This window comes from Peromyscus californicus, unplaced genomic scaffold (assembly GCF_007827085.1).
Source record: "Peromyscus californicus insignis strain IS unplaced genomic scaffold, ASM782708v3 Scaffold_13__1_contigs__length_99412109, whole genome shotgun sequence".
Classification (NCBI taxonomy): domain Eukaryota; kingdom Metazoa; phylum Chordata; class Mammalia; order Rodentia; family Cricetidae; genus Peromyscus; species Peromyscus californicus.
The window spans coordinates 6,863,283-6,884,037 of NW_026294424.1; the positions used below are offsets into that span (position 1 = coordinate 6,863,283).

General features: G+C 51.6%; 1 protein-coding gene across 5 annotated transcripts in view; it reads right to left on the reverse strand.

Moving 5' to 3' along the window:
* Positions 1-20,755, reverse strand: part of Osbp2 (oxysterol binding protein 2) — a 163,196-nt gene that overhangs the window by 22,323 nt on the left and 120,118 nt on the right. For all 5 annotated transcript variants that reach the window (XM_052736331.1, XM_052736332.1, XM_052736335.1 and 2 more), the window contains one exon: positions 3,331-3,587. In XM_052736331.1, the coding sequence (XP_052592291.1) occupies positions 3,331-3,587 (257 nt within the window). The remainder of the gene's footprint in view (positions 1-3,330; positions 3,588-20,755) is intronic.

Here is a 20,755-nt window from a genome sequence, read left to right on the forward strand (position 1 = left end):
TCATGCTTAGCATGTGCATGGCCCTGGCTCCAGCCCCAGAGACAGACATCTCATCATGCCAAGGCCCCAGAGAGTGAGCCAGGCAGGAGGAGTCCTCTGCATACCCCATGGGTCCGACCCTCAGGAGCCATCATTCCTGTACTGGGTCACCCTGCAGTTCTGGCTTGGCATCCCAGCTTGGTGACTCTGGGAGCTCGGGAGGCTTTTCTGGGTCTTGCTCGAGAGCAGGAGTAGAAAACACCCGTGGTGTCTCAGCTTCAGGTGCCGCTGGCCTCCTCATATCAGCACAAAAGCCCAGCCCCGGCCAGGGGTGACCCCTATGTCCCACGACCCCCAGGCAAGCTTGCCTATGGACCCCCTTGGCACCCAGTGAGGGTCTGGACACGTGGTGTCTGCCAGCCACGCAAGCACCCTCCCAGAGCAGACCCCGTCCGGCCAGGTAAGGAGTGGTGCTCATGAAGTTCCCCAAGAACAAGCTGGGCCTCTGGGCTAGCATGGGCTACAAGTGTCTGTCAACTAGCCTTCTCCCTATCCCCTGATGAGGTGGCCTAGGTCAGGTTCCCATTAGCCACTCCACGGTGCAGCTGCCACCACCTGAGGCAGACTGTCCCATGATTCCTTGGAGGGCTAGAACTGGAAACAGGCCTCAGAACCGAGCCGGGGGTGGAGTGGGGTGGGATGGGGTGGGGTGGGGGGTGCTACGTGTCCTGTAGCGCATTTCATTACGCACTAGGGGCTGTTTTATGGCTTTGTAAACACTGATGATAAAAGACTTCACTAGACTTCACTACAGGATCTACGAGGATCACCATCTTAGAGAAGTCAAACCTCCCCAGGCCCAGCAACTTCCGTCGTGGTGGAAGGCAGTGTGGGCAGGGGCGACTCCCAGACAGATAGGACAGGGGTAGGTGCAGCAGGACGGACACATACATACATACACACACATACATACATACACACACACACACACACACACATCATGGCACTAAACACTCAGTATCTGAGTGGCTCACTGACCAGGGCCCGTAGGCGTGAACTAGAAAGAGGACAGTGAGTGGAAGCAGCCCGATGGTGGGAGCCACGCACAGGGCAGCTACATCCAGCACTGCCGCCCAGCAGCCCTCACTGTGTTTATCACTGGTTGCTGGACACAGCCCTGAGCACCGTGGTGTCTGAGGATAGACCCTGGCATAAGCATGGGGCAGGGGGGACATATTGCCAAGGTGTCTGGAGGAGGGTACTCCCGTCTGTGCTCAGCCTGGGGTCCCAGGTCACCAACTCCCAAGCCCTGGCCAAGCCCTGGCCTGAGCATAGCCGAGCAGATGTGGGTGGTGAGCGACCCTTTGACCCCACAGTCATGCTCTTGGCACACTGAGGCAGCAACCTGAGGTAGATTTTGGACCTGCCCTGACCTCTGAGCTTCAGGGCCTGGAGTCCCAGCTGGGGCTATCCTGGGCCCTGGCATTGCCTGTTGTCACCCGATAGTCTGATACCCCTGAGCTGTATTTGGAGACCCCTGAGTTCTTTGTAGCAGTCTCCATGTCTGGACACTGTCTCTGCCTCAGCTCCATGACACGCTGGCTCTTTAAGCTTGGTACCTCTGGCTTCGATGAGCACCTCCAGGGGAGTCGATGGGATGAGGCTATGATAGGCAGACCCGAGTGTGCAGGGTGGAGGGCTGGGGAACACCAGCAGCAGACTGAAGAAAGGCCTAGAAGTATCATCAAATACTGTATTCCTACCATAGAGAATTCTTCCTAGCTCCTATTCCCAGCAACAGAGACTCTGGGGCCAGGAAGGGTGGTAGACTCCCGCAGCTGAGTGTCTCAGTTTACAGACTGGCCACTTGTTCTCTCTATGATTGGGTTGGCATGACCATCAGCAGGCCCAGCTCCACTATCCTCTGACTAAGGAAGTCCTAGCCACCCCACACACATATCTCCTGTCCCCATGTTTTGGGGTATACACAGGGAAAGAGCCGGAGCAGCTGTGAGGCCCAGGGTCACAGCAATGTCCCCATTATGTAGGCTGGGCAGGCCCACTGAACTGGCTTCTCAGCTTTTTTTGGTTTTTCGAGACAGGGTTTCTCTGTGTAGCTTTGCGCCTTTCCTGGAACTCACTCTGTAGACCAGGCTGGCCTCGAACTCACAGAGATCCGCCTGCCTCTGCCTCCCGAGTGCTGGGATTAAAGGCGTGCGCCACCGCCGCCCGGCTTCTCAACTTTTGGCCTTGACTTTCTCCACCCATGCGGGCTTGAGCAGAGTCCACCACAACTCCTTTTTATCAGCTAAGTCAAAGGAAGATCCTTGAAGGCCGGCAGCCAGGGACTCACGCCTCAGTGCTACGGAAGGCTAAGGTAAAGGACTGCAGCGGATCTGAGGCCAGCTTGGCTAGAGTGAGTCGCACACCAGCCTGGCTATCATGGCTAGTTTTACGTCAACTTGGCACAAGCTACAGTCATCTGGAAGGTGGGAACCTCAGTTGAGAAAATGCCTCCTTAAGATCTGGTTCCAGGGCATTTTCTTAATTAGTGATTGATGGGGGAGGGTCCAGCCCACTGTGGGTGATGCCATCCCTGAGCTGTGGTCCTGGGTTCTATAAGAAAGCAGGCTGAGTAAACCATGATGAGCAAGACAGTAAGTACAATAGCCCTCCTCCATGGCCTCTGCATCAGCTCCTGCCTCCAGGGTCCTGTCCTGTTTGAGGTCCCGTCCTGACTTCCTTTAGTGATGGCCTACGATGTGGAAGTGTGAGCCAAATAAACCCTTTCCTCCCCGGCTTGCTTTCTGGTCATGGTGGTTCATTACAGCAATGGAAACCCTGGCGAAGACACTGGGCTAGACCTTGCTTCCGCTGGAGCTGGTAAGATGGCTCAGTAGTTAAGGCGCTTGCCACTCACTAAGGCTGCCAGTCCCCGGAATCTCCACAGCTGAAGAAGAGAACAGTTCATAAGCTGCCATGCTTGTGAGCACACACACACACACACACACACACACACATACACAGAATAAATAAATAAATGTTTGTCCTTGGGTGGAAGATTACAGCCTCATGAAAGAGCACTTGCCTACCATGTGTGGGGCTCTAAGTTCTGTCCTCGGCTCCCCGAAAAAAGAATAATAAAAAATAATTATCTTCAGCAGTTAATGGCTGGACGGAGGAGATGACATAAACAGAATGCTGCCACGTCGGGGGGGTTGACTTTGGAAAACCACTCGGAGCCACAGGCATCGGAGGCCTGTCAAGCACCCACCCGCTCTGGGACCTGGAGCTGATGGGGAGCCCCTTCCCCTTCGGGAAGTCTCCTGGTAGCTGGTGGGGAGCACTTACGTTGATCATAGCATTTGAGGTGATGCGGAAGAGGGTGGCCCGCTCGTTCACAGCCTTCAGCTTCTCCCCGCTCTCCGATGGGATCTTGAGGCTGTCCAGCTCATTCAGGGAGCGCTGGAGTGCAGCGCCATGCTTAGCAATGAGGTCATTGCATGTGCTGAGGTCATTTAACTTCAATGAGAGGTTCTTAAGGGTGTGGTGGAGCTCACTCTTGTCACCTGGGGCGGCAGGCTCTTCGTCGTCATCCCCGGAATCATCTAAAGAGAGAGACAGAGTTGCTGTAACCAACCAGGCGAGAGTCTCTGCTGTCTGGACTGCCGATGGCAGAGAACCACCCCGGAGAGTGATCGGTGCCCTAGACAGCGTCCGGCAATGCTCCTGGCCAAGGCTGCGGCCCCTTAGCCTGGCCCACACATGTCCAGCTGAGTCCATGGGAGGGAAGGGGGGCTGGCTAGAACGGCAGGGGGCTGTGGAGAGCCCGACTCCAGTGCCTGCCTGCACAGAGGGTACCGGCTCTACTAGGTCACAGCAGGCCATGCTGGGTGGAGCACAGATGCCTGAGAAGACAGCCGGGCTCCTCTCATCTGCAGCCATCCCAGGACAGCCAACACTTTTGGCTAACTCCATGCCCATCCCTAGTCATGCCAACTGTCCCTTGTCCTGCAAGCACTTGCGCACCCCTGCTTGGGGCCTCTCTTCCCATCATGTACATCCCGATGCCTGGAGCATTATACCCCCTCAAGTTCTCATCCCACTTACTCTCTGAGGCTCAATCCAACACCACTTCCTCTCCAAAGTCTGCCTGGAGACTCCCTTGCCACAGTCAAGACCACTCTCTTGTTGCCATACCTACTCTAGACCCTCTTCCTGTTAATCTCCACCGCCCCCTTGCAGAGCATGGCCACATCTACACACACACACACACACACACACACACACACACACACACACACACACACACACAGAAAGAGAACATGGCCACTCACTTCCAGTCAACTGGGGCTTCTGTGCAGGGGCCTGTTCCCTCTCACGACGCACACAGTAGCACAGGAATCCTTTTTTTTTTTTCCCTTCTTGCTAGCCTGGCCGGTGTCCACAGCGGCCTCTGTGGGCAGCTGGCCTGCGACCCTGCTGCTGCTTTAATGAGGGCATGGAATAGCCAGGCTGACATGGGCCCGTGATTTTCCCAGTGCCTGTCTGCTAAAGTTTTCTGAAATGCCTTGTTTTAGAAATAATCAGCAAAGGCTTTTCTTAGATGAAGGAAATATGCAACCCAAGATATAAAATTAAAAGTAAGGAAAAAAAAAGAATGCGTATTTTGAGAGAACAGATTTCTCCCACAGCAGGCAAGGTACTTGTGGGTGGACGTAACTTGGTCACTGTTCTGAGTGTGTCCTGAGCTCACAGCAGTGGCAGGCTGGCTGGCTGCACAGGACCCAAGCAGTGGGGAGCTGAGGGGAACATCTACTGCACACTGTGTCCCTGAGGTCTGCTGAGGCTTTGGGCTAATATCCAGCCCCCTCCCCACAGGCCAGAGTAACTGCAGCCCTGAGTGATCCGGTGTCTGGAGGCCACTGGAGCCACTGACAGGTGCTCTGGGCCTCCCTGGAATGGCAGGTAGACAGCGGCCCTCCCTCCCTCCCTCTCTGCAGGAGAAAGAGTGCCAGGCTGCGGGCACAGGGCTTAGCACTTGAGGGGCAAATAGGGGCTTGACTCCATCTCCAACTGCTGGCACGGCCTTTCCTCTGAATCACTAGTGGTGGTGTACCCAGTACTCAGGGTATCAAGGCTCAGCTTCAGCTACTGCACACAACGACCCAGTAATGTGGATCTGGGGACAAAAAAGTCTTGAGACAGACAGTGTCACTCTGGGCATACACTCAGCAGACTCTAAGAGACACCCGCAGATCCGTGTTTATTATGACACCAATCACAATAGCCAAGACACAGGACCAGCCTAAATTCCATTTGGGACCAATGGTAAGAGAGACACAATGAGTTATATCTCCTGCAGGAAAATGGATGGAACTGGAGGTCATCATGTTAGGTAAAACAAGGCAGGTTCAGGTAAGTATTGGATTTTCTCTCAAGAGCAGAATATGGATTAAAAAAAAAGTATGGGAATAGGAGGGGGACTATTTGGGGAGAGAAAAGAGACGAGCAAGAGGTGGAATGAGCAAGGGTGATGTGGTGTGTAGCAAAGCATATGATGCATACATGTGGAAACGACCTAATGAAACCCATTATTCTATATGTTTTGGTTTTTTTTTTAAAAAAAGAACTCCTTGGGGACATCAGGCAAGAGAATTCTAGAATATTCGGATCTATCTGTGCCAGAGTCTTGGTGCTGAGGACCCCAGCACTGAAGCACCTGCCACCTTCCTGGGCAAACAACCAGTACACCCAGTCAACAGCTGGACCCAGCAGCTGGCTCTCCAGCCAGGAGGGTTCAGTTGGGGCTTGCTGGCTGCAGGCCCACCTCAACATGACCCCCAGTTTCTGACGACCAAGTAGCCGGACATCCTCCCACGTGATGAACAGGGGGATGGTCACTGCTCCTCTATTTGACCTGTCAGTAAACAGGACACCTGTGTGCATATTTCCTTTTTTTTAAAGATTTATTTATTTATTATGTATACAGTATTTTGCCTGCATGTACGCCTGCATGCCAGAAGAGGGCATCAGATCTCATTATAGATGGTTGTGAGCCACCATGTGGGTGCTGGGAATTGAACTCAGGACCTCTGGAAGAGCAGCCAGTGCTCTTAACCTCCAAGCCATCTCTCCAGCCCATGTGCATATTTCTTAGGGCCCACGTTCTAAACCCAGGGACAAAGGATGTACTTGTGTCACACCATTAGGGGAGGAACTAGGGTCAGCAATGGTTGTCTATTCACAGAGACAGGCAGGGAGAGTCCTCCCCAGGGAGACAAGGTGGGGTGAATAAAAGAATGAATGATTTGAGGGCCTGGTGCATGCCCTCTGGTTGCCGGCAGTAGCACAGTGTTGTGACATATTGTGTACCCTAATAAACTTGCCTGGGGATCAGAGGACAGAGCCAGCCACTAGATTAGACATAGAGGCCAGACAGTGATGGCACACACCCTTAATCCTATCACTCGGGAGGCACAGATTCGTCTGGATCTCTGTGAGTTCAAGGCCACACTGGAAACAGAGCCAGGCAGTGGTGGCACACACCTCTAATCCCAGTACTGGGAAGCCCACACGTCTTTAATCCCAGGAAGTGATGTCTGGGCACAGAAAGTTACATAAGGTGTGAAGAAACAGGAACTCATTCTCTTGAGGCTGAGGATTTCATAGAGGTAAGAACATGGCTGGCCTGTTTCTCTGATCTTTCAGCTTTCACCCCAATATCTGGCTCTGGGTTTTCTATTAATAAGACCATTTGGCAATTCGTGTTACAGCACAGGGTGTCAGGTCCCACACAGAGGGCAGGATGTGGGAAGAAGTGAGTGGTGAAGTGGGAGCGGAGGGGCACGTTGGTGGAGGAACCTCTGGCACAAGCCGAGGGGTCCTGTTCCTTCCCTTCAACAAAAGGAAGTGTGCAGCATTCAAGCAGAAGACAAGCCTGGTACCAATGGCATGGTGAGCAGACTGACAGGTCAGAAGGCAAGGCCAGAACTGCTACAGAAGACCAGGGACTGGAGAGTCCTGGGTGGGCATTCCCTAAGACCAACCACACATAGAGAAGGCAGGACCCACCTAGCCCCAAGGTCCCAACAACCAGTCATGGTCACACTCCATGCCATCTCTACATACATGCTGCCCCTGGAGGAGGAGATGCTGGTCCTTAGACCACATTCCTGCAGCAGCCTTGAGGCTGCTCAAACAGAGCCCATGGACAATCCCACCCCAGCTGTGGGTGGAAACAGAGCTGAACACCGACTGAGACTTGGTCACAGTGAGTCTAGAAATCTCACAAAAAGAAAATCCACATTGGAAAGATGTATTAAATGCAGTATTTTTAGGGAGCTGTTCCAGAATCCCCAAAGATGCTCAAGGCCCCTCTATAAAATGATGTGGTAGGGCTGATGTTGTAGCTTAGTTGGTAGACTGCTTCCTAGCATGCATGAATCCATGGGTTCAATTTCCCAGGACCACAAAACCCAGGTGTCCATGCTTGGAGTCCCAGCACTTGGGAAATGGAGTAAAGAAGAGGCATTTGGACCTGAGTTTGATCCCTGGAACTATTAAAACAACAACAACAACAACTACTACGACTACTTTAAAAATGTACACACTTCTAAATCCTAGCACTTGGGAGGCAGAGAAAGGAGGATTTGACCTAGGATTTTACCATTTGACGTAGCTTACTTGGTGAGGTCAAGTTTCAAGTTCCAGGGCAGCCAGAGACCCTGGAGAGAGAGACAGAGACAGAGAGAGACAGAGACAGAGAGACAGAGAGAGAAAGAAGGAGGAGGAGGAGGAAGAGGAGGAGAGGGAGGAAGGAAAAGGAGAAGAGAAGAGAGAGAAGAGAAGAGAGGAGAGGAGAGGAGAGGAGAGGAGAGGAGGGGAGGGGAGGGGAGGAGAGGGGAGGGGAGGGGAGGGGAGGGGAAAGGAGAGGAGAGGAGAGGAGAGGAGAGGAGAGGAGAGGAGAGGAGAGGAGAGGAGAGGAGAGAGCAGACAGTGTCCAAGGAGCCCGAGGCTGTCCTCTGGCCTCCACACGATGCACACATACCTGCACACTCATGAATCTGTAAAAAACAAAAAAATGCAAAGGCATACTATATGCATAGACTTGTACACATCCTTTTGTGTATTTCAAATCATATCTCAATTATCATAACACAATCCAAATAATAGAAATGCTATGTACATAGCATTATTACTTAGGAAATGTAAAGAAGTTTGAACATGTTTAATATAAGTGTAATTTTCTCATGTGTTTTTTTTTTGTTTTTGTTCTTTTCGGTTTTTCAAGATAGGGTTTCTTGGTATTAACAACTCTGGCTGTCCTGGAACTCACTCTGTAGACCAGGCTGGCCTCGAACTCACAGAGATCCACCTGCCTCTGCCTCTCATTTGCTGGGATTAAAGGTGTAAGCCACCACTGCCTGGCTATCTCATGTTTTTTGAACAGTGGTTGTCTGAGTTTTTAGAAGTAGAATCAGTGTGTATGGAAGGTGAGCTATATTACATCTGCAAGTAAAAACTAACACAGCATTCCTCAAACTAGGAAAAACAATGGCATTAAGTCACTTTATGGTTTCTGAAGGCCACCTCTAGTGGATCCACACAAGGCTGGGGAGTGGCTCACTGAGTGCTTGCCTAGCATCTAGTACCCACCCCACAGTTATGATAACGACTGCATGGCTTCTACCTCCCACCACACCCTTCAAAAGGGGCTCTATCAGGATGGAGTTTATCCCAAAACCAGGACCAAGCATTTGGATTATGCTGTCACGGGGCTGCAGTTCTCAAGCTTATGTATGCCTTGAGGGTCCTAAAGTTTTCATGATCCATATACTCTATTCCCAGACTCTACTCGGAGTAAACTCAGCAGCAAGGAGGATCTGAGAACAATGAATATCCAGTCACTAAAAACAAAACAAACAAACAAAAAAACCAGAAACCAATGACTCATCAACACAGCTCATGCTAAGTCTTCCAGAGACATTAAGTTCAACAGGAAATTTGTAACTATATTAATACAAGAAAAGCAGCAACTGAGACCTAGGGCCAGTCAAAAGCAGGTTCCTTTGGGGGTCTGAGGTCACCAGACCTCGCAGCTACTGCAGAAACTGCAGCTGCTCAGAGGCAGAGGTGCAGAGGGAGGTGGCTAGGATTTTGAACCGATGAGCAGCTCTGGGCGGGGCCGCCTGGCCGGTCTGGGGGTCTGAAGCTATGAGGCAACAGGAGAGGGGGCCCCTGAGCCCTTGTTCTTGGTGTCTGTTTTACTCAGGCGCTTTTATGGAGCTGTCTCCATCCTGAGTTCCTGCTTTTCAGGTGCCCATCAAGTATGCTGGCCCTTGCCGCCCGGGAAGGACCTATGTCAGGTGGCTAGCAGCAGGTGGGATTTTTACCACTAGAAGCCTGAAAGCAATTCTCCATTAACCTTCTAGAAAACTCGAGTCCTTTCAAGAAACAGTGGAAACAGGAGGTCAGCCTGAGCACTTTCCAACAGGTCCAAAGTTTTGCCACTGGGGTCATAATGCAGGACAGGGCTTGACCCCAGACAAGTGGCACCTCTGAGAAAGACTCGATGAGTTAGGCCAGGAGCGGAGAGCTGGGATGGTGGCATTGTGCTGAGAGTCTGGTCTGACTCAGTTTCCACCCTGTTATCTGAGAGACTGCTCAGACCCTTCCCAAGCCATCTGCAACGGGCTTGAGTTGGGGAGCAGCCAGAGTCTTTTTTTTTTTTTTTTTTTTTTTTTTTGGTTTTTCGAGACAGGGTTTCTCTGTGTAGCTTTGGTGCCTTTCCTGGAACTCACTCTGTAGCCCAGGCTGGCCTTGAACTCACAGAGATCCGCCTGGCTCTGCCTCCCGAGTACTGGGATTAAAGGTGTGCACCACCACCACCACCGGGCAGTCAGAGTCTTTTTTAGTCACCTATATGTACCCCAACGCAGAGTTGAGATGGCTCGGGCCATTGCCCTGCTCCCTGGGAGGAGGTCTTGGGTCCTGGCCTTGGGGTCTCCTACTTTTCTGGGCTACCTCTATTACCTGTGATGTAAAAATCACTTTGGTCTCTGTTCAGAACAACCTGTAGTGCTTTCAGAGAGAAGGATGGACTCTGGTCCTTGGATCAGGGACAGCTTTCTAATAGTGAAGAAGCCCATGGAAACAAGTGTGGCCCTGTCACCGAGGTGACAGAGCGGAGCTGGGGATTCTCCTGGAGTGCCTGGCATGGCTGTGCCCAGCGTCCCCTTCACTACTTTTCCTCCCATCTCCATCAGGCACTGTGAGTAGAAATAAGGGCACCATCTGGACACGAGAGCACTCCAGCTGAGTCCCGAGCATTCAGGTCATGCTCTCAAGAAGAGCCCGGCAAAGCAGGGGGGCAGCCTAGCCCTTGGCCTCCCTTGACAGAACAAGTCAGGGTTCTGCCTGGTTCATCCAGGCTCACACTTGTTTTCAGAGGGTACACTGAGGCCTGGAGGGAGGGCCTGACGATGTCAGGTGTCTAAGTAGCCACTATCAGCCTACACTTAACCCTTCTTCTGCCCACGTGACCAAGATGTTTCTGCTGGGGGCTCAGAGCCTGGGTGGTGCATCCTTATATAGTGAGAAGGGTCAGCAGAGGTCCCTCACTGCTCCGTGTGTCTGCCATCAGAGCCCTCAGGGGGTGAGTGCTGCTGGCCTCTGATCACGTGCTGTGTCCCAGCTGCTGCTGACAGGGCCTGTGGGGAGCACTGGCAGGGTGTCAGACAGACATGCTGTGCCTCGCTTTCCCTCCTAGCAGAGGCCCCCTCAGAGTGCACACTGGGGAAACGCAGGCAGGCGTGACGAAGGAGGCTGCTGTCTTTGCAGGGCAGCAGCTGGGAGTGAGGGGCCAGTCAGAGGAATAGAGTACACAAAGCACCCCTCTCTGCCCGGGGAGGGGGTGGGCTGTGGTTCCTCCTTCGTGTCCAGCCTGTGCCTAAACCCTCTGATGGGTCAAGGCATGCCTCTTTCCCCCGCTTTTCTGGAAGCACACTGCAAGCCCATGGTGCCTCTAACCACCTGCCTTCCGCCCTCCTCCATCGAACCTGGGCAGCTGCTTTGCCATATTGGGGGCACCACCCGACTCTGTATGGCTGGCACTTCTGAGAGATGTTGCACCCAGACTCAACCTGGGTACCAGAAATTCGGGATGCCAGTTTGGAAGGGGCAACTTGCCTGTGATCAACATCCTGCAGCAGATGGCAACTGCCTCAGAGGCAACTAAGGCTCACACAAGGGGCCAGGTTATTTTGTTTAAAACAATCGTTGAACAAATAACTCAATCCATGCACACTTAGAAAACTCACTTCGTTTTTTTTTGTTTTTTTTTTTGAGATGGGGTCTCATGTATCCCAGGCTGGACTCGAACTTGCTATATAGCCAAGGATGACTTTAACATCTCATCTTAACTCTACCTCCTGAGTGCTGGGATTGCAAACATGAACTTTCACTCCTGGTTTATGTGATGCTAGAGACGGGACCATGTGCGCATGCTAAGCGAGCATTCTAGAACTGAGCTACACCTCCAGTCCTGAGCAAACTCATCTTTTAGGAGAGCAAGTGGGAGAACGAGCTTAGAGTGGACAGGTATGACAGTGAGCAAGCCAGGGAGCTGGGCCCATGCTCGGACATTCCAGCGTGTTAAGTCATCACAAAACTGGTCTGGGAGAGGCACACCTAGTCTGCATGAGATGAAGCCGTGACTTCCAGTCGGGGACCCTGCACAGTAAGTCCCATCTAGTTGGACTTGAGTATCTCATTTAGCCTCAGTGGCCTGCAAGATTTCATTTCCCATCCCAGATGCCGACCTGGCCAAGAGGATGGAGCTAGGACAGTCCTCGCCATCCCACATCCTTACTTAGCAGGAAGCTGGCTGGCCTCAGCACAGAGGGCATCTGGGTAGATCAGGGTGGGAGCCTACATCCTCTTCATCACCTAGTGGGATCCAGGGAACCCAACTGGAAAACTGATGGACTGAGGCCTTGAAACTTAGAAGAGGCAAAGTGAAGTCCTCAGGGTGTCAACACACACACACACACACACACACACACACACACTGCACACACTCCATTCTGACTTTCTTCCTCCAACACATCCTAAGGCTTTAGTAGGTTGGCCTTGCTGGACCCAGCAGGCTCCTAATGTTCAGATCAAACACTCCCAGAGAAGTGACTAGCCAGGATCCCAGTGTGACTGAGCCACCTTCAAAGCACGCAGCTTCTGAAGCAAGGACATATAAACAGGGAGGGTGGAGACAGCGTTCTTCCCCACAGCCAACTCAGGGCCAAAGGACGCTTTGTGCCTTCCAATACAAATTGCTTCTCTCTGATGGCAGGGAGCTGGGCCTGAGACATTCTGCTTCCCTCCGCCCGTGGTGTTCCCAGGCCGACCAGACTAATGGCATAGCAGCTCCAGACTGTGGAACACCAAGAGCAAAATTACCTCAGCCTCTAAGACAGGCACGGGACTAGGAATGAGGTGCTGGTCAGCTCTTAGATGGTGCAATCACATGGAATAAATGACCACAAAAGACCGGTCCCGGGCTGGAGAGATGGCTCAGAGGTTAAGAGCACTGACTGCTCTTCCAGAGGTCCTGAGTTCAATTCCCAGCAACCACATGGTGGCTCACAACCATCTGTAATGAGATCTGGCGCCCTCTTCTGGCCTGCAGTCATACATGCTGATACATAATAAATAAATCTTTAAAAAGCAAAACAAAACAAAAAAAAACCAGTCCCTCCCTGATGAACTTGATCCCCAGGAAAGCACTGATTCTTAAAATACCCATCAGGGTCACATGGAACAATGAATTCGTATTGCTAAAAAGGGAATAAACTCATGAAACCCAGGCCACCAATGTGTTACAGAGCAGCATTCAGGACACGGCTTTCCCACTCACAGCAAAGCCCCCTGTAGGGATGAGCTTCCAACACTTAGTGGCTGGCCTGGGCTAGCTGATTCCCTCACCTGATCCCAAATTTATGATCTTTCTGGAACTTCTGAATGTGACTGCTTAGAGAGAACATGCAGATATACTTGGTCAAGATGGAGCCATGCTGGGACGTCCAATATGGCTGTTATCCATATAAGACCCTTAGATAACAAGCAGTGGCCTGGGACGGTGACCCCAGCACTTGGAGGCTGTGGCAGGAGCATGGCGAGCTGTAAAGTCAGCCTGCACTACAGAGATGGATCCTATGTGTATGTCAGAGAGAGAGAGAGAGAGAGAGAGAGAGAGAGAGAGAGAGAGAGAGAGAGACAGAGAGACAGAGAGAGAGACAGAGACAGAGGAAGAAGGAAGAAGGAAGAAGGAGGAAGAGCAGGAGGAGGAGGAGGAGGGAGAGGAGGAAGAGGAGGAGGAGGAGGAGGAGACAGATGTAGAGACTGAAACAGGAGTGATGAAAATACAAACAATGGACACCAATATCACCAGCAACATGGGCAGTAAGAGAAAAGTGTAGAACAGACTCTTCCCTTGAGGCTTCAGAGGGGTCTGGCTCCACTAACACCTTGATTTTGAACTTGTAGCCTCTGCAACTTGAAGAGAAAATATATCCCAGTTGCCTTCATGCTGCAGGCCGCAGGAATATATCATAAGTACTCAGCTGGTTATGGCAAAGTCACTACCTGGAGGAATCAGGGAATTCCTCCAGAGGAAGCCAAATCCCAAGGAGTTTTTGGTGTTACTTGGCTTATTATATATCAGCTGTCTTCTGTTATGAAAGTCATGTGTGCCTTCATAGTTTTCCCAATTGACTTTTCCCTAAGAAGGGCTAACAGTGTGGACTGATCACTCTCTGGACATACACATTCCAGGTATTTGGAGAACTGCCTCAGGAAAGGCTTTCTCTGGAATCAGATAGCTCCCTTGGCCACTTTCAAGGACTAGCAGTATTAACAGTCCACATGCAAGTCTCCTGATTTAAGGTAAATTCCATAAGGAGACACCACCTAGGTCAGGTGGACGTTAAGTAATAGCTTTACACAATTCAGCTCGGACCCCCCTTTCTTACAGACTTACTAACTTTATAGACCTCTAACTCCTTACCTAACCACTTCTAGGAATATTTAGATAACCTTCTGCGCTGACAGCTATGCAAAGCCAGAACCCCAGTTCAAGCCTCCCTGTAATTATCATCATTGGCAGCAACCGGCCAGGTCCATCCCCAGATGGAGGAAAGTACCTTATCAGAGATACCTCTGTACTTTCTAAGAACAGACTACCCATTTGAGAAGCCTGGCGGATGTGCCAATTAAGCCTTACTTCCTCCTTTCCCAAATCTTACCTCCAGTTCCAGATCGCCCTTTAACTATCACCAGAGGCATCTAGCTGTACACAGGTTGCCTAGTGACTGAGCACACTTTTCCCCACCTAGTAGAAAAACAATAGATAGCTTGGACAGATAGGAGCCACAGGAAAAAAGAAGACAGTTTTATTTTCTCCCATTGACCTAGCAACTTATAGATTCTTAACATTTTTTACCAATCACGTTTAAGATTATAGTTGAGCACATAAGAGCCCTCTTCTTAGATATTACCTGAATCTAGCCTTTAGTTAATTCATTTCCCCATTGGTCACTTCCTTTTGGGGTTGCAAATGATAATTAATGGTTATTGCCTCTCAATGTGATTCTTATCACCCCTCCGTTTGACCCTGGAAGCCTGGCTTTATATACCAGGACTTCCAGGGCACGGAGGGACGGATAAGAGAAAAGAGAATGGAAGAACTAGATGGGTAAGAACTTGAGAGGAACAAACTGAGATGGGGAAAAACTAGATTGAAGGCTAGAAGAGAGGACCAGAGGAATGAGATGGAAGATGAGGAAGAGTCAGATGGGGAAATACTAGCTGGGTAAGAACAAGATGAAAAGGACATAGATGAGGCAGAGTTAAGATGAAAGAATTAAGCTAGAACTTAGAGGAAGCAGTAGATAAATATAGAGAGAAATCAGGCAAGAAAGGAGCTAGACATGAGAACAGAACTGAAGCTGGGTATAAAGGATGTTATGCCAGAGGAATTAAAGCAAGTGGACTATAGAGCTCGGTGTGCTGAGATTCTATTTCCCAAAAATAGTCCTCGCCATTAGTAGTTCTCTCTCCTGAGCCCCTGGGATGTATAATATTAAGGCTGGTCCCTCAATTATTATACAAGACCTTCATCCACCGATGGGTGGTAACTGGTCGTGCACAGCGGCACCAGAGAACTTAAACTGGCTTAAAATAGAACACTTATCAGTGCGCAGACCTGAAGTCTGACGTTCTAAACTCAGGGTGGTAGAGCTGTGTCCCCCAGGGACACTTACTGGGGAGTGTATTTGCCTTTCTCACTCTGAGAGGCTGCCCTCACTCCTTGGCTGGTATCATCATCTTCCTCCATCCTCAAGGCTGGCAGGTACTCTCGGGCTCTCCTTCTTTCATCTTTTAAGAACCTTTGAGATTATACTGGGTCCACCTGTGTGATCCCCATTTTAAGATCTGGAACCCAATCCCATTTGCCTAGACCCTTTGGGCATGCACAGCAACAGACTCACGGGCTCTGGGAATTAGGACATGACATTTTCAGCTATGATTAGATGACACCCGGTACTGCTGTGGCTTACACCTGTCACATCCTTCCTCTATGGCTGCTCTCTGGGGTTTGACTCACTGACCCAGCCAGTGATCTCTAGGTGCTTTAGCTGATCACTGAGACTCCTTCCTGAGCACAGGGACCTCATGGGCCCTTTGGTCTCTCTGAAAAGCTAGAACAGATGCCACCCTGGCTAGTACTTCTATAAGGAAATGGCAGTATGGTTGGTGTAGGGAGGCCTGGTGTCCTGTGTCCACCGTCATGGAGCCTGGGTTAAGTGCGTCAGTCCCTGTGCTAAGGGTGTTTTAGGAAGGATGTATTCATAGTATAAAATAATGCGCATCATTATGCTTTGATTGTTTCAACCTCCATCACTCTCCCTTGCTGGGTCCTCTTCTCTTTCCAAGCAGCCTCCTTATTCTCATACATCCATACATATGCACGAATGTAAATAATCATATTAGCTTAGATTCCACACAAGAGAAAACACACACTATTTGACCGAATCTGTCTTATTTCTCTTAACACAATGATCTGCAGTTCTACTCATGTTCCTAAAAATGACCGAATTTTGTTCTTTTTTTTTTTTTTTTTTTGGTTTTTCGAGACAGGGTTTCTCTGTGTAGCTTTGCGCCTTTCCTGGAACTCACTCTGAGGCCCAGGCTGGCCTCGAACTCACAGAGATCTGCTTGGCTCTGCCTCCCGAGTGCTGGGATTAAAGGCGTGCGCCACCACACCCAGCCGACCTAATTTTGTTCTTAATGGCTAAATAAAACTTGCTGTAATACCTGTTTTATTAACCTACCGATTGCAGGACATGACGGCGGCAGTAATCTCAGATGTAAAGATAAGGCCCTCACTAATTTGCATGCCTTCCTCACACAGGGACACACTAATCTCCATAGAACGATACAGAGTTTTAGTATGTCTGCTGCAGAGGTGTGTTCCTCTGGGGGTGTAAACGCCTCCTCTGGGACAGTGCATGGCTAGCACAGAGCTGCCATGTAGTATGTCCTGGGACCCCAGGCCCTGGCCTGCGGAATTCTCCATTCCCTCATCAGCACAGCTCCCATTTGCACAACACTGTCTGGTTTCCTGTCACATCAGAGGTCAGACCACAGGGAGCCCCTGTTCCCTGGGCCCCAGCTCCCCTCCGAGGGCTCTCCAAGCCTCTTTCATAGCAGGAGGTGAAAGTCTGGCTGAGGAGTTCCCTCTGCATGGGCCACCAGGCCAGAACCCTCTTTCCTAGGGAGGCTCCTAAGAAGGACAGGTTGCCATGGCAACTGTAGTGCCAGGTGAACTATTTTTAGAAGCAGAGCTTTCTTTCATCTTTGGGAAATGGATATTGGTGGGGAATCCCTGTATGCATGGTGCTGCGTGGGCACCCAGGTTAAACTAAGAGCCAGCAAAGCTGCAAGGCCGGTTCAGTCGGAGAGGGTGGTGACATGTAGGGCACCCCTCTCCTGCCCGCTCTGCATGCCATTGCTTCCTTTTCTGTGGGACTCTTTGGGGTCAAGTCACAGGAAGGCCAGTGGGGAGAGCCCAACACAGGGGTGAGAGTGGCCAGTGTTTCCAGAGCAGCGACAGAGAGGAAAGCAGTGAGACCGGGAGCCACCCAGGGCTCCCTCAAAGCCATGGCCTGACCTCCTGAGTGTGCTTTCCTGAGGGCATCTCGTGGGGCTCCTCTTCTGTGGACGCCCTGGACAACGACAGCAATGAACTACCCTGTGGCAAAGTGGATGGTGCCGCACCCCTTGAGGAGACGGGTCTGGGGCTCTGAGAAGACTGGCTACCCAGCCACTGGAAAACATGACAGGATCTAATCTGATGGAAAATCAGATGACAATAAATAATGAATCGTGAAACCCTGTCAGATGGAAACACCAGCCAGGGCGCCAGGGCGCTCTTCATCCTCCAGGCCTTGCCAGGGCCCGTCCCATCCCTTCTCCCACGTAAGATGAGGCAAGTGTACTGAGGAAGGCAGGGCATGTTCTCCAGGACAAGGTGGGGGGCAGTCAGTCCCTTGCCTCACCAGGGACCACTAATGCCAAAGCTGCCGGGAATCTCTCACCTTCCAGCCAGGAAATGCTCAGGGGAAGCTGCACTGGGACCACAGAGCACACACCCTGGAGGACCAAGACACTTGCTCCCTAGATGGCCTGGAGGCACAGGCCTACAATCCTGGCTACTCAGGAGGTTGAGGCAGGAGGATTGAAAGCTCCAAGCCTGCCTGGGCAACTTAGTGAGACTGTCTCAAAGCACACAACCAAACTCTGAGCCTACACTGTATAGGTTTATATGACCTGTTCAATAAGTATGAGGCCTAAGCATCAATCCCCAATGCCACAGGAAGAAACAGGAAGTGGAGGGAGTCAGCACTCATGGCATCAGAACCATGGGTCAGCTCAAAAGGGCACCGGAGCACAGGTTAGGCGGCCCACAAAGGCAGGGTGCCTTTCCTCAGCAGGTGACCTGGAGCTGCATGCATCCTCCACTGGCCTCAGTACAATGGCCACTCCTGGCAGCTGCCGCTCACCTTGGAAGTAAGTGTGGAGGTGTGGAGATGGAGCATAAAACAGTCACTTGCTGTGATATCACACTCAACCCGGTACCCACACCCTCCTCCTCCAGTCAGATGAGGGCCCAATGGGGATTCATAGAGCCGTCCTGAAGGAAAGCAGCTATGCATCCTGGACTCAGCCCTGAGGACAGCTGGCCCTTTCCAGGGTGTCTGGATCCCCTCACCCTGTCCTGGTGAGTCTCACTCCAGGTGGCGAGGATGTTGGAAAGATTGGGAGCTGGGGCAGGTGAAGCAGGAATGGATGGTGCCGGATGCGCCGCGCCTGGAAAGCCACCTGTGAGACTGCCTGGCATGGACACAGTGGAGAGGGTGATGGGTGTGGCCGAGCTGAGCAGTCAAGTTCTAGGGCTCCCTCCCTGCCTCTGCCATACTGGGCCGAGAGCAAGGGACTCACCTGCACCCACTGCAGGTGGGTAGGTACCTCCCCGGCCTCTCAGGTTGGTTGGTTTGGAGACCAAGGGAGCCTCTCCCAGGCCTGCCTCTCCTTTCCCACACCAGCCCCCACTTGAGGGCCTTTGTCTGTGAATCAGTCTGAAGTTCCCGCCTAGGGGCCCAGCCTACTGTTTCAGGGGAGTCTGGTGACTTGGGGGTGTGTGCATCTATGTTTCCACAGCTTCCTGGGTGACTTCACGCTGCAGCCTGGACAAGTGCCACTGAAGTGGATGCTGCCTGAGGTCCTGCCAGCTTTGACATCCTAATGCTAGGTTCCAGCCCCAGACACTGCTCTCCATCTGTCCTCCATGCTCCAGTTCTGCAGGAGTAGCAACCAAAGCTGAGGGCTGCTAGGCGTCTTGATCCTGGGGCTCCCCTGCCATGCTCTGGCTGCCCTCTAGGAAACCACAGAAAAGCACAGGATCTCTCCCATCACCCCGACATTTCAGTATGATGAAATCTGGCCCCTGTCCATATTACATAGATTCCATTTTTGGCTTGTATTTTTATTTATCATCCCATGAGTCTTTGCTCATCTCTACAACTTAGTTACCTGTGAGCAGCTGATTTATATCCCGTTCATTTGTGGGCTGTGGCTTCCCCATGGCACCAGTTTTTGTTTTTGTTTTTTTTGGGGGGGGCAGGACAGGTGGGCATCTTTTTGCCTTTACTGTCATAATGCAGAGGTGCCATCCTAGGCAGACCCAAGCATAGGTCTCCTGAAGCCACTGATCTTACCCTGGGCAGTCTCTGGACTGGGCCACTAGGCTGATTGCTGAGGTTCAGCCCTCCTCGACCTTTGCTTGTTTGTAGCAAGCTAGCTCTGGCTAGCTTAGAACTTGTTGTGTAGACCAGGTTGGCCTTGAACTCAAAGAGTTGCCTCTGCCTCCCGAGTGCTGGGATTAAAAGTGTGTACCATCAAGCCCCACAAGAAGGATCTTGAATGGACAGCAAATGCACACATGAGCATTTCCTTTGATGAGATGCCAATGCCCATCTCAAGGTCAAACCAAGTGCAACTCAGATCTAAAGCTGGCATCCAGTCAGCCACACAGGAGAAGCGCTGAGCAAGTCACCGGAAACTCCCGGCTTACATTTTCCTGGCCCAAACACTGCCCTGTTGCCTTATCCTTGGAAACTATCTGATACTGGTGTAGTCACACTAGAATCTTCCATTGGCAGTGCCTCCAGGGGATCAGTAATGAAGGGCAAGTGGAGACAAGGTAAAGGGCTATGCCTCCAGAGCCCCAGGGTCCTGAAAGGGCAGGCGCTGCCTCTGCTCAGGATCCCCGAGTGCCAGAGCTGGGCATCCAGGCAGGACTGCAGAGACTGCCAGATGAAGGGGTGACCCAGAGACAGTAGACTGGGGATGTGTTTCATCAGCGTCACCGCCACAGAAGGGTCTGCTCGGTAGGGCTGAGGTTGAAGAGTCGCGGGGTGGGTTAGGGATTTCTGTTGTGCTATGTCTGCCTCTTGAACTAAGAGAGGACTCAGAGAGACAATGAAACACATCTACAGTGCCATGACTCTCCCCAAGAGCTGGCCTGCAGAGGCCAGGCCTTGCTGTGGAGTCCTACCTCCCACTCTTGTGGGTGCAGCATCTGGGGTGTGTCGTCACTGCTGGAGACAGGTGGCCTCCAACTACCCCGGCAGTTTAGGCTGAGCAGGAAGAACAATCTCAAGGAAAGCTGCCATGGAAGGCAAAGCAAAGGAGGGTGGGCGAGGAGCCAGCTCCTTTTCCTCTAGCGGGGGAGGGGGGTAGCTCCTTTTCCTCTGGTGGGGGAGGAGCCAGCTCCTTTTCCCCTAGTGTGAGGGGGAGGAGCCAGCTCCTTTTCCCCTAGTGTGAGGGGGAGGAGCCAGCTCCTTTTCCCCTAGTGTGAGGGGGAGGAGCCAGCTCCTTTTCCCCTAGTGTGAGGGGGAGGAGCCAGTTCCTTTTCCCCTAGTGTGGGGGTGGGGGTGGGGGTGGGGGTGGGTGGCACTGCTCCAGCCTTCTTGAAGGCCCTGTGCTCAAGTCACCCCTTGCTGCCCAGGAGGCTAGTGAGCTTCATTCTTGGGAGTCTTGGCAAGCACATTTCTTAGCACTACTAAAAGTGTCTTTGTTTTATTTTCTAAAAGAAACCCAACATTAGAATTTCTGAGAGGTGACGCTATTTGTCAAGGGATTAAAAGGGTTGTTGATT